At 44.2% G+C, this 12,786-nt stretch overlaps 1 protein-coding gene across 2 annotated transcripts in view; it reads right to left on the bottom strand.

The window, feature by feature from the left end:
* ATL2 (atlastin GTPase 2) overlaps window positions 1-12,786 on the bottom strand; it is a 55,539-nt gene that overhangs the window by 1,956 nt on the left and 40,797 nt on the right. The window contains exons 7-12 of one of the 2 annotated variants that reach the window (XM_075267424.1): window positions 12,549-12,641; window positions 11,785-11,923; window positions 11,563-11,690; window positions 7,045-7,101; window positions 6,896-6,967; window positions 3,867-4,298 (exon numbers count right to left, since the gene is read on the bottom strand). In XM_075267424.1, coding sequence (XP_075123525.1) covers window positions 3,867-4,298; window positions 6,896-6,967; window positions 7,045-7,101; window positions 11,563-11,690; window positions 11,785-11,923; window positions 12,549-12,641 — 921 coding nt within the window. Of the gene's footprint in view, window positions 1-3,866; window positions 4,299-6,895; window positions 6,968-7,044; window positions 7,102-11,562; window positions 11,691-11,784; window positions 11,924-12,539; window positions 12,642-12,786 lie in introns of both variants that reach the window. The other variant, XM_075267423.1, reaches the window with a different exon arrangement.

Consider the following 12,786-nt stretch of genomic DNA (forward strand, 5'->3'; position numbering starts at 1 on the left):
AAGACCTGGAACATGAAGCGGTTAGTTAGGAATAGTAGGTTAGACGGAGGGGGAGGGGAAATAGTTATAGATGAGGCACAATTCAGTCAGGAAAAGATGGTCCTTAATGTTGTCAAGTCCCCTGAGGAGAGTCCAGTGGTATTAGGCAGCCTTTCTATCATTAGTTATGTGTCACAGAAGACACGTAAATGTTTTTGCGCCGTTACTTGAGGACCTTTAGGTCACATGACCAATTATGACTTATCGGTATCTGTGGCCATAGTTACAGTACTATTAGGGGTATAGGCCACCTTCAGAATGAACTACAAACCTTAAAGGGAGCCTGTGCCCAAAACCTACGATATCAACCCAGTCCTGCAGAAAGGTAGGTGAGGGTCACCTGAATCAAAAGAGGTTTTCCCCTTGGGAATCGCTGCCTCCGTTGCTGAGAGTTTGCAGTTTTGGTCAATAAGGATGGCATGGCTGCTTATCTCTTTGGAACAATGATGTCTTCAGTGCTCAAAGAGATCAACTTCATATTGACAAACCAGGAGATATCTTGGTAATGGAGGAAGCGATCCACAAAAGGGAAACCAGTTTCGGGTAACCCTAAGCTACCTGCAGGCCTGGGCTCATATGCTGGTTTCTGCTCACAGACTCACTTTGAAGGCCTGCCATTTTACCTGAAGGATATACAATGCTTAAAGTTCCCACTTATTACAAAGTGATTCTATTATCAGTATGGTGTGACCCGAGACCCCGACCACTCCAGAGAATGAAGGGGCTGCAGCTCTGGGTAAGCGCTGCGTCACCTAATTTTTTTCCCTAAACACAAGAACTCCAGACCAGCAGGCTAAACGTCACTTGTATACGAGATTGTCGTGCATTGCTGTGTTTAGAGGATTCATTGATAAATTGCAACCATTTCACGATTACGGGGGGATTTTTGGTGGTCAAGACCCTGTGCAGGGAATGCCGCACCAGGCACCATACAAGATGAGACTACATAAATTTGGGTACAAGTCCCCTATGTTTATTCTGGAGAAGCAGTTTTCACAATATGGCTGACTCTGTAAAACTCTTCTGTCCTGAATTGTGGCTCATGTGAGGAGATATACCGTACAGGAGAACACCTCACCTTTCGGGGGCTCCTCTATGCAGCACAGAAAGAGAGACACAAAGATATAAGTCACAGATACAAGAATTAGATATGAAGAAAGATGAACGGGTTAGGTGAAATGTTACGAGCCTGGCTTACACTGAGCAGGTGTGTGTGTGTATACATATATATACACACACACACACACACTATGTTAACCATTGAATGTTCTCCCTCCTTTTTCTTCTTATTACATTACTACAACTTGTATTCTTGTTTATTCTGTGCTCCATCTGATGCTGTGTTGGGTTCTGATATGGCGGTTTGATGCCACATGGATGGGACAGATCTCATCATAGACGCCCTTTGTGATTCTGACACTTTTAGCCCACATTCAGACAGCCTTAAAGCATATGAACCTATGTAACTGTACCCCACATATGAGTCTACTGACCCCAGAGTCACAGCACTATGGATCCTGTGAGGAGACCCGTGGCTAGGAGAGCGTTTGCAGCTGTAATACAGTCACAATTACACCTATCTGAATGTATCTAAACAGCTTTTCCTTAGGATAGGTCAGCAATATCCGATCAGTGGGGGGGTCCAACATCCACAACCTGCGCCGATCAGCGGTTCTTAGCATCCTCTGTATGGAGAGCAGAGCCATAAACAGATCGCCCTGTTCTGTGTGTGACGACTGTGATGGGTTACTGTACTCCTGTTCACAAACAGATCTGCAGTAACGCACAACTGGTGTATACAGACCAAAGCTGTCCACTCCTGGCTTTGTTCTCCGTATAATGGGTGCGGAAATCAGCTGATCAGCAGAGATTCCAAGCATCAGGCCTTCACTAATAGGATATTGAGGAACCATCCTAAGGATAGCTCAACCACCTAATTTTGTCCAGAAAACCCCTTTAAAATATAAATATATATTTTAATGTATATATATTCATTATAACCTTATAATGTATAACCTTGTTCTCATGTAACTAAAACCTCATATAACTTGACAAGTAAGCTTCTCCCTGGCTGATAGTGGAAAGAATGTCTGTACTAAATCAAATTCTATTCAAGTCATCCAAGTTTTTACAAATATCATGAGCACAGTAGCACAAGAGAAGGAATAGTTTGGTGTTGAGCCCTGTTTAGCCTTCTTGTCTTATGAAGGTGCTACAGACTATGATGGAAGACAGACTGGATACTATGGCAGTTCTGGTGGCCCTCAAAGGCCGTGGCTGTTCATACGTATAGGGTTTGCTGTACTGATGTATTAACAGCAGAGAAGCAGCAGTCACACCGTCCCAATCTCGTCTTTAAAAGAGGACCTTTCACATCCTCAGGCACATGCGGTTTTACATACTGCTAGAAAGCCAACAGTGTGCTAAATTCAGCGCACGGTTGGCTTTCCTGTTCTTCACAGCTTAGCATCATCACCATAAGAGCTAGTTCACACGGGGATTCCGTGTGCGTACATTACGTCGCGGCTGTAGCGATGGGATGCCGATGCAGTGCACAGTATCCCGTCGCGGCTTTCTGCTCCGGATTAGACCCAGAGGGTGCTGTCGCAAGGCGGACGCCACGGCTGAATCAGGCGTCTGAAGAAAGGGTAGCTCGCTTCTTTTTTCCGCTGACGAGAACAAACCGATAGTGGAAAAAAGAACCCTAGCGGTCTACATAGACCTCTATGTTGAGGAGGATTCCACATCAAAATCCGCCCCTCGTTCCCTGTGTGAACTAGCCCTAAAAAGCCACCTTTGACAGTACAGGGCTATGGACGAGTACAGTAACCCAGTGTTATTCCTAAGGCAATGGTTCCCTATAAGTGTTCACAAACCTAGGCTTGCATTGTTACCTTTGTCTTATGCAGTTTTTAAGTAGGCCACCTTTGGCACTGGCATTGTCTATCTGTAGAGATCAGAAACATGCCTGGATTTAAGCAGTTTCTTTATAAAGAGATAAAAATGTATGACTGTACGGATCCATTATTCCCTTAAAATTCATTATAAAATGTTGTGTGTAAATTCAATGGAGTTGGAGGACAGAGTTACTATCCTCCAGAGTATATTGAAATACACAGTACAATGCTAAAAGACAGGATGAAAGGATTAAAAAGGTGTTAGCGGAACATCAGAACCAATACGACCAGTCAATGTTACAATTTGTATCTAAAACACTAGATGGCGACGTGCAAAGTTACCTTAAATTTTACTTTTCTGTCTCTCAAGCCATTGTTAACAATAAAAGGTCACCACCAGGGGGCAGAATAAAGTGCAATACTAGCTGTGTGGTTGTCAAAAGATATATTAGGTACTGACAATGTACAGTCCATGCTTTTGGTGGTGGGAGAAGATATAGCAGCAGGCAGGCAAACCCCACCTTATGTGCATGTATAGACCGAAACGGACATTGCGGCTAGAACTACATGGCAACTTTGGTCTTGTGAAGAGAGTCGTAACCAAAGTTTGCAGTTTTACCTGAGACTCTGTAACTCATGTTAGTGATTCAGTGCCGTGACCATCGCAAAGAAGAGTTTAGTAACGTTCACGTTTTTTTTGCAACAAGAAGTCACGGCATCCTACGGGCAGCAATGTGACTCCATTCATCATCATGCATGAAGGAATTGCAAGGTGACACACTGGCCTTTAGTTGTGCGGCGAGAGCCAAAGCCAAAGTCGCCCTAATCTTAAGCATATTTCTTACGACAAAAGGCAGATGACCCACCTAAAGTCCTGGAAACAGAACCAATGGAATAACTGCATAAAGAAATAGGACTGGAGATACCAACCTGTTCCCAAATTATTTCAGCAATTTGATCTATTAAGGTTCCCAAATCCCGAAACTCTCCCGAGTACTTCACATAGGCCCAGGTGCAGAAGGACAGTAGTGCTAATCCCATGATCAGATTACAAATGTTTGCTATAGAGTTCAGGCCAATGAAACCAGTCAGCCCTGAGATAATGTACATTGCAAACATGACGGCAAACAAGGTGGCAGGGGTGCGAGCAGCATAGAAGATATTTTTGCCATCATTGTGTTTCACAAAGTTTGCATAGGACTCTTCTATCTCTGCCTCCAGCTGTTCCTGGTATCTGTGACAGAACTCCTCCCCACCCATCTTCTTCACTGAGCGGAACTGCTTGATACAGGCCTCCTTCGCATCCAAGTGCTTCCTTTCCAGATCCGCTGGGGCAATATATGGCTTGTCTCCTCCACATATCTGTAAGAGAGCAGAACATTAACACATTCTGACAGTGCAAAAAGCCTAGATTCTGTGATAAATTGTTCAGGATTAGAAAAGTAGTTCATCCATGGGATTTTCTGAGCCAACAGACGGTAGAAAACTCTGACCTATGGTGGTATCATCATCATCTAGTGAACAGTCACACACATAGTTATTAGTAGAGATGAACGAACACTATTTGAAACAGCTGTTTCGAATAGCACGCTCCCATAGAAATGAATGGACGTAGCCGGCGCGCGGGGGTTAAGCAAAATCAGCGTGCCGGCCACTTTCATTCATTTCTATGGGAGCGTGCTATTCGAAACGGCTGTTTCGAATAGTCTTTGCTCATCTTTAGTCATTATTCATCATATTGCCCAGCTCTGCACTGCACCTTTGTTTCGCTGCTTCTAAGGCTTGCGGTGGATGAGGATTACCAACATGAGGAACTACAGATCATATTATGTCATTCCTCACCCTCTCACAGACACCATCTTCATACTCCTTTACAAGGTATAGACGATCATGTGTTAGTTACACCGTCTGCTCTGCTGATTCTGCAGGTAACAAATGCAATTCCTCCAGAAACAGGGAGCAAGGAAAAAGACAGACATCACACACTTCATCTCCACTGCTCAATAACATCGGCATTACAGGGTGAGGGGATACAACAAAATTAAGGTGGCAATGTCATATGTGCAGTAGATGAATGCCATGGATGACTACATGCCAGGCTTACAAAAGGTAAAGCGTGCACTTGTAAGTAACCAATTTTACAACATGAAAGCCATTTTATCTAGGCTTATGCTTGGCCCTTTAAAAGGTGGAACATACTTGTACCTGAAAGCTGCACTGAGGTAGAAGTTGTGTGTTGCACCCCTGCAGTGCCACACCAGGTGTCACCCAAGATACCAAATGGTTGGGGGCCACACGGTGGCTCAGTGGTTAGCACTGCAGCCTTGCAGCGCTGAAGTTCTGGTGTTCAAATCCCACCAAGGGCAAAAAAAAAAAAATCATCTGCAAGGAGTTTGTATGTTCTCCCCGTGTTTCCATGGATTTCCATCCCATATTCCAAAGACATACTGATAGGGAAAAATGTACATTGTGAGCTCTGTGTGGGGCTCACAATCTACATTTAAAAAAATAAATTTAAAAAAAAAAAAAAAAAATGATTCCAAATGGTTGGAAGGGGTATGCTATTTAATGTCCCGATCCCATGCAGCAGTTAGGAGATGAGTGTTTTGTTGCTCAGTAGATGGCCTGCACAGCTTGGTCAACTTGAGGACCAGAAACAACTTGGGAACCCATGATTTGGTAGCTGGTTCCCAGAACACTCGCTAGATCCTGCTAGCCATAACAGGGAGGTAGGCGTTGCATCTCCCAAGTCAGTAGAAGAGCGGTGTGTGTCTCTACAAAGGACCAGGGAGGTTGCTTGTACTGTTTCTGCCCATTCAGAGTTAATTTAAAAAAACAAAACAAAAAACAAAACACTAAACACTCAAGAGTGAAGATCTGGGAGTCTCCAGTGTGTAAGTCTCCCCATTCAGACACCCGCAAAGAGCTCCAGTAGGCCCCTGCGATATAAGGGGGTGGTTTGGCTGGGCAACTTCTTCCTGAAGACCAGTCACACAACAAGAGAGCTGGACAAGCGTCATATTGCTGACCGTCCCATGAACGCAAGTGGTCAGACTACAGCATGCGCTGGTTACAGGAGTCGGACACCCCCAGATGTCAGCCCATTCCAGCACTATGTGAGGAGCCATAAATAATCACAGTAACCTTGCTGTTCATGAATGGGATCAGAGCTGCAATATTGTGGCACGTGCCAAGTTTCAGAACCCCAAGGATTTTTATATCGATGAACTATTCCAAGGAAAGTCAACTAATACCATGTTTCTTCAAAAATAAATAGGGTCTTATATACGAGTTTTGGCACTGAAGGATGGGTTAGGGCTTACTTATAGGGGATGTCTATTTTTTCAATAAACAAGAATTCACTCACCAGACCCCCCCTTAGACCTAAAACAATTACAGTTGGTAAGCGGCAATGGTGGATGGGCTCTCACACACAGATTTGCATCATTCCTGTCACTGACAGGTCTCTTCCCGTTGCGGAGCGTTCCACTGCAGCCAAGTGTAGCAGATGGCTCCCCCTGGTGATCAGAAGCGGCCACAATGCTTGGGCTCAGCAGGACTCTGTGTGTGACAGCCAGCACTCCGGTAGTCAACCCTTATTGCTGTGGAGAACTTACTCACTAGTGCCATCTTATACACATGGCTCACTTAAGGTCAATGCCTGACTCTTTTGGGGGGTGCAATTCGTTTGGGGGTGTCCTCTTTCCTTGATTAAGGTTCTACTGTATCAGTTCTGCTGTATTCTATTTACTTATTTAAATGTATAACTGTCTGGCCACTATTTTTAATGAACTATAACTAGGGATTACTTTAGAGTAGGGCTTATATTTCAAGCATATTCCAAAAATCTAGAAAAATCATGCTAGGGTTCAGTATCGAGGTAGGTCTTATTTTCGGGGAACCAGGGTACAGAGTCTCGGACAACCCCTGTAACAGTTATATGCCACATTGTCTCTTACCTGCTCCATGCATTTCCTGTACGAATCTTTAGCTGCAGCAACAGCCGCAAGGTTATTGGCTTCTGCTGTTGCCTATAGGGAAAAAAATATTCTATATTGAAGTGCCAGTCTCTCTTTTCGGTAAATAAAGAGAATTTTCAGATTCATACCTGCAGCATAGATTTGGGGTGGGGAAGGTCCTTTCCTTGGTAGATTTTAATGTATGCCTAGGTAAATATAAAGGGGAGAACAATGAATCGGAGAAAACTACCTGACAAACTATTTCATGCAGTATGCGTCCACATTTCATGAAGATGGAACGGAGCATATCGATCACATCACTAGCTTAGTAATAACTGATTGTTACATCAGAGGAAATATATAATATAGAACAGACGCTGTACATACCAAAATGCAGCAAACAAACAAAAGTTAAGTACGACACAGAGTAGAAACTAGACTATAGTAGAAATTTACCAAAAAATAGTTTTATTTAGTATATCAACATCATTAGTAATATAGGGACATACACGAAAGGGAATTACATGCACAGTAACCACTGGTCAGTAGAGAGCCAAGATGGAATAAATCCCTGTCTATGCTGTGACACACCATAAAAGATGGACTAGGATTCTAATAAAATATAGTGCATTAGTACAGAGTTGATATACCGTATTTTCCGGCGTATAAGACGACTACCAACTTTTCCAGTTAAAATATAGCGTTTGGGATATACTCAACGTATAAGACTACCCCTCTTCTGCAGGGTATCTCTTTTTAATGCATACTTACCCCTTGGCATACTCTTTAATGCGTTTTTTTTTTTTTTAATTAGCTTTCCAGTCCCGAATAGAGATGAGCGAATAGTATTTGAAACTATAGTTTTGAATACCTCGCTCCATAGGAATGAATGGAAGCGGTCGGCGCTTAAAGAGGACCTTTCACCATTTTGCCCACAGGCAGTTCTATATACTGCCAGAAAGCTGACAGTGCGCCGAGTTCAGCGCACTGTCGGCTTTCCCAATCTGGGCCCGGTGTGAAGAGCTTACGGTCCCGGTACCGTAGCTCTTCTATGGTCAGAAGGGCGTTTCTAACAGTTAGCCAGAGACGTCCTTCTTCACAGCACAGCCAATCGCGCTGTGCTGTGAGAGCCGGGAAGAACGCCCCCTCCCTCTGCTCTCAGTGCTCGTCCATAGACGAGTATTATCAGAGAGGGAGGGGGGAGTTCTTCCTGGCTCTCACAGCACAGCACGATTGGCTGTGCTGTGAAGGACGTCTCTGACTAACTGTTAGAAACGCCCTTCTGACCATAGAAGAGCTACGGTACCGGGACCGTAAGCTCTTCACACCGGGCACAGATCGGGAAAGCCGACAGTGCGCTGAACTCAGCGCACTGTCAGCTTTCTGGCAGTATATAGAACTGCCTGTGGGCAAAATGGTGAAAGGTCCTCTTTAACTGCTTGGTGTTTGGCCGCTTCCATTCATTCCTATGGAGCGAGGTATTCAAAACTATAATTTCGAATACTATTCGCTCATCTCTAGTCCCGAACCAACTTTCACACTACCGCCGCTGTCCGCCCTGGGATTTCCGTCCTAAACCCCGGAGAAACTGGACAGGCAGCGGCTTGCCAGCGGTCTGCTTTACAACCCATTCATTGGGTTGTAAAGCAAACCGCCGGTGTCCATATGCGGCCTCTCCGCCTGGATAACAGGTTTTTTTTTGCACGGACAATCTGGCGGGGACAGATTTACCGTAGATATACCATTTTGGGGAATGTCTATTGCTTAGATCACCTTTTATTTAAATCAGAGGCGAAACTGTGAAAGAAATGGGGGCTTGGCACTTTTGATTTTGACATTCTCCGTACAGGAAAAATATTTTATAAGTAGTCCGGGCATTTGGGAGAGGAGGTGATTTAGAACATTATATATATATATATATATATATATATATATATATATATATATATATATATATATATATATATATATATCCTATTAATATTATAAATGTGAAATGTTTGTGAGTTTGTGACTTTGGATGTTCGGATGTTTGGCGGTCAATCACGCAAAAACCGCTCCACCGATTTGGCTGAAATTTTCCACAAACAGTCACTACACTCGATTGCGCAATAGGCTACTTTTCGTCACAATAGCGCACATACATTTTTCCCAGGACCCCCACAAAACCCAAACTCACATTACTATCTCTGCAATCTCACACACTTTGGACCATAGCAAGCCACAAAATTCATATTACCCCCTACAGCAGAGGTCAGCAACCCCTGGCACACGTGCCAAGAGTGGCACTCCTGCCATATTTCACTGGCACACCAGCAGCACAGGACCTGCAAGAGTTAAATGAAGTCCGTGCTCTGCTAGAGCTGAGGCATAAGGACACTCCCCTTTGCGAGGGGTGCAGGAAACCCAGGGGGTGGAGCTTAATCGCTCAGTCTCTGCCTGCCTGCTATAGTGATAGCTCCTGCCATCTGCACCCTGCAAACATTCCCCGAGGAGGAGAGGAAGCTGCTAGCAAAGTAAAAGTAAGACACACACAGCTACCTTCCTTTAGTTCCTATTCTCATTAATGTCAGCCATTTGGGGTTATTAGTTTAGTGTTAGTAACTCCATGTGCCTCACATTAATAGGAATAAACCCCATCATGTCCCTCATATTAACCCCTGTGTGCCTCACATTAATAGGAATAAACCCCATCATGTCCCTCATATTAACCCCTGTGTGCCCCATATAAAGGTTACTAATATGTGAGACATATGGAGGGACTAATAAAAGACCTCAATAATGAAGATACTTAATTATTACCTACAAGTCTCTCACATATCAGTAACTAGAGATGAGCGAGTACTGTTGGGATCAGCCGATCCGAACAGCACGCTCCATAGAAATGAATGGATGCATCTGGTACTTCCGCTTGGACGTAGCCGGCGCGCTTAACACCCCCCCCCCCCCCCCCTGCGTGCTGGCTACGTCCGTTCATTTCTATGTGAGCATGCTGTTCGGATCGGCTAATCCGAACAGTACTCGCTCATCTCTATCAGTAACTCTTACACAGGGGTTAATGTGAGGGACATGATGGGGTTAATTGCTATTAATAAGAGGCGCATGGAGTTACTAAACTGTCATGCACAGGGCCAGACTTTATGTGGCTTGCTCAAGAGTATCCTGTGCCCAAAACTTACATGTACTGGCGTAAAATAACAAATCATACAACGTCGTATATCGAAGTATATTAACCTGAAATACCTCTGTCCCAAAGACACTATGTACAGTTTCTCAGAACACCGTATAGCAGCTGAACTACAAATTACGTTCAACACAAAAGTCTCACGTATTCTCAGAATTACAGCAAAAACAAGATACACAGTTACATTTCATATCCCATACCTTATACACAGTATGAAAACCTTACCCGCGCCGGTATATACCCACTGCTACAATCACCGCAGACAAAGTCACGGGTACCAGCTAGTATATATACATACATACATACACACACACATAAATATATATATTTAACTATTTGTATTAGCCCCCACCAAGGGGACTTGAACCTGCAATCATTTGATTGCAAGTTCCCACAGACGGCAATACAAGTGTATTGCCGTCTACGGGAGACTCTTTACATTACTATCGCGGCTGGTCATAGAATAGCTGCGATAATAATATTGCTATGACAGGCCTGGGAGCCTTCATTAGGCTCCCGGCTGTCACCGGAATAGGTCAACTCCTGTGACCTCGCCGCGCAGGAGCCGGCCTGCAACTTTAAAGGTATGGGGCCGATGGGGACCGGCCCCGGGGGGCGTTTTTGCACTTTTGGGGTGGGGAGGGTTAAGTTTTAATGCCCGCAATTAGAATACAGTCTGATTGCGGGCATTAGCATCGGGCCTCCGCGTTAAGTGGAGACCCAGTTGCTATGGCGACCGCTCTGCAGCAGAGCGGTCGCCATTAGCTTTACATACCTGGCGGATGCCGTGGAGGCCGGGGCCGCAGCATCACTCCACTCCTGCCGCTGCAGGAAGCCAGCGGCAGCAGGAAGGTTGCGATCCCGCTCCTCCACCCCCTGCCCCACAGTATACCCAGCATATAAGATGACCCCCAACTTTTCAGAAAAGTTTTGGGGGTTAAAAAGTCATCTTATACGCTGGAAAATACGGTAGTTTAAAGTGTTGTACCTCAAGGATATAAGTAATAGGAAGCATAAGTGCATGAACAGTTTCAACAACACAAAACATGTACAGCTATGCTCAAATAAGGGTACCCAATATCAGCATGTAAACATCCAAATAGGATATAGTAAAGCTTACCCATGATAATGGTGTAACAAGCGCACTAAGCAGGGAGAGACACCTACTACCCGGAAACCCGGACGTGCGTTTCGGCACGCAGCCTTCGCAGCCCCCTGACGAATAAAACCTTCACACTGCTGATTCGTGCTGGTCCCCCCCAAGTTTTAGACACCCACTGATCTTTTATGATATCCTATCATAAGGAAGTGGAATAAGCCTTAACAGAGGACCTTTCACGTCCTCCATGATAGGGCATATTATATACCATTGCAAAGCTGGCCATGTACTGGATTCAGCTCACCTTCAGTTCTGCTGGTGTCTTCCCCATGCTGCAGAAAAATCAGTGAACTAAAAAGAACAACTTCCTTGTGTGCAACTTACTTTAAAATATTCAAGAAGATCTCGACAAGTCACCTTGGAGCCACCAATTTCCTTTTCTACCAAGTTCTCAGAAGAGAGTAACAAAGGGACCAGATTTTGCAGTTCCTTCTTGAACTCGTCATCTATGTCTAATGTGGATAATAAGGACGTATTAAAGTCAGAAAAATGGAGCAGTGAAAGAATATTAAAAGCACTGGTGACTAGATAAGGACGTGCACTTACCTACTAATCTACCATCAAAATTAGGATTGGTTGCCACTTTGAGACCAGGATGAGGCAAAAGAAAACAGCCGATATTGGTAAAACAAGAGTGTATATGCTTCCTGACATTCTGCAGCTCCTCGTGTTGGTCCTGATTTATCTGGTGGATATGAGCAGAAATTTTAATACTTCAACATGTCTAGAAGATGTATTTTGCAGAATATTGTATTCTCATAAAGAAGTTATAAGTGCATTTATTCCCTCCATGTACAGGATAGAGGATGTGAGTCTGATCGCTGGGGGTTTGACCACAGACTAAGGGAGAACAAATGCCGCCAAGTGTACCAAGGGAATGGAGCACCAACTGACCATGCACAGTAATGCTCCATTCGCAAGAAAAATTTGCAGTCCTTGGAGGTTGGATCAATTGGACAATGCCAGAAATGTGAATCCCCCCTCCAAGAAAGGGACTCGTATATATACACACCATTGCAAAGAGCTCTGAATTCAGTACACTGTTTTACATGTACCTGCTTCAGTTCCAAATACCAGTAGAGTGGGGCAGGAGGGACCTAACAGCATTATCATTAATATACTTCTATAGTCTTGTACTGTGAAAGGCGACACACCGCACCACCCATCTCTCTGGAACCGGGAAATAGCAACAAAACTGAAACTGCACTGAATTCAGCATTGCAGCAACATAGAACCATCTTAGAGGACAAGATAGGTCGTCTTTAAGAACATAAAAGCAGAGAAGACACCTCCAACCTGACGCTTTTTACCTGTAATCGTTTTTCTAAAAACAGTTTACCACCATCTGAGCCATAAGGGTGTTCATACGGATAGCTCCAGTCTCTGACTAAAAACATAAGGGTCTGGAATAAAAATACAGAAACACAAAAGGTAAGACAGGAAGAGCAAACAATGTTCCGAAATATATTTAATAAGCTCACCAACAACGTATCCCCCTACCCCATGAGTAAAAGGGGTGTTCCAGGACTGTTATATTGATGACCTATG

Source organism: Leptodactylus fuscus, chromosome 3, assembly GCF_031893055.1.
Source record: "Leptodactylus fuscus isolate aLepFus1 chromosome 3, aLepFus1.hap2, whole genome shotgun sequence".
NCBI lineage: Eukaryota > Metazoa > Chordata > Amphibia > Anura > Leptodactylidae > Leptodactylus > Leptodactylus fuscus.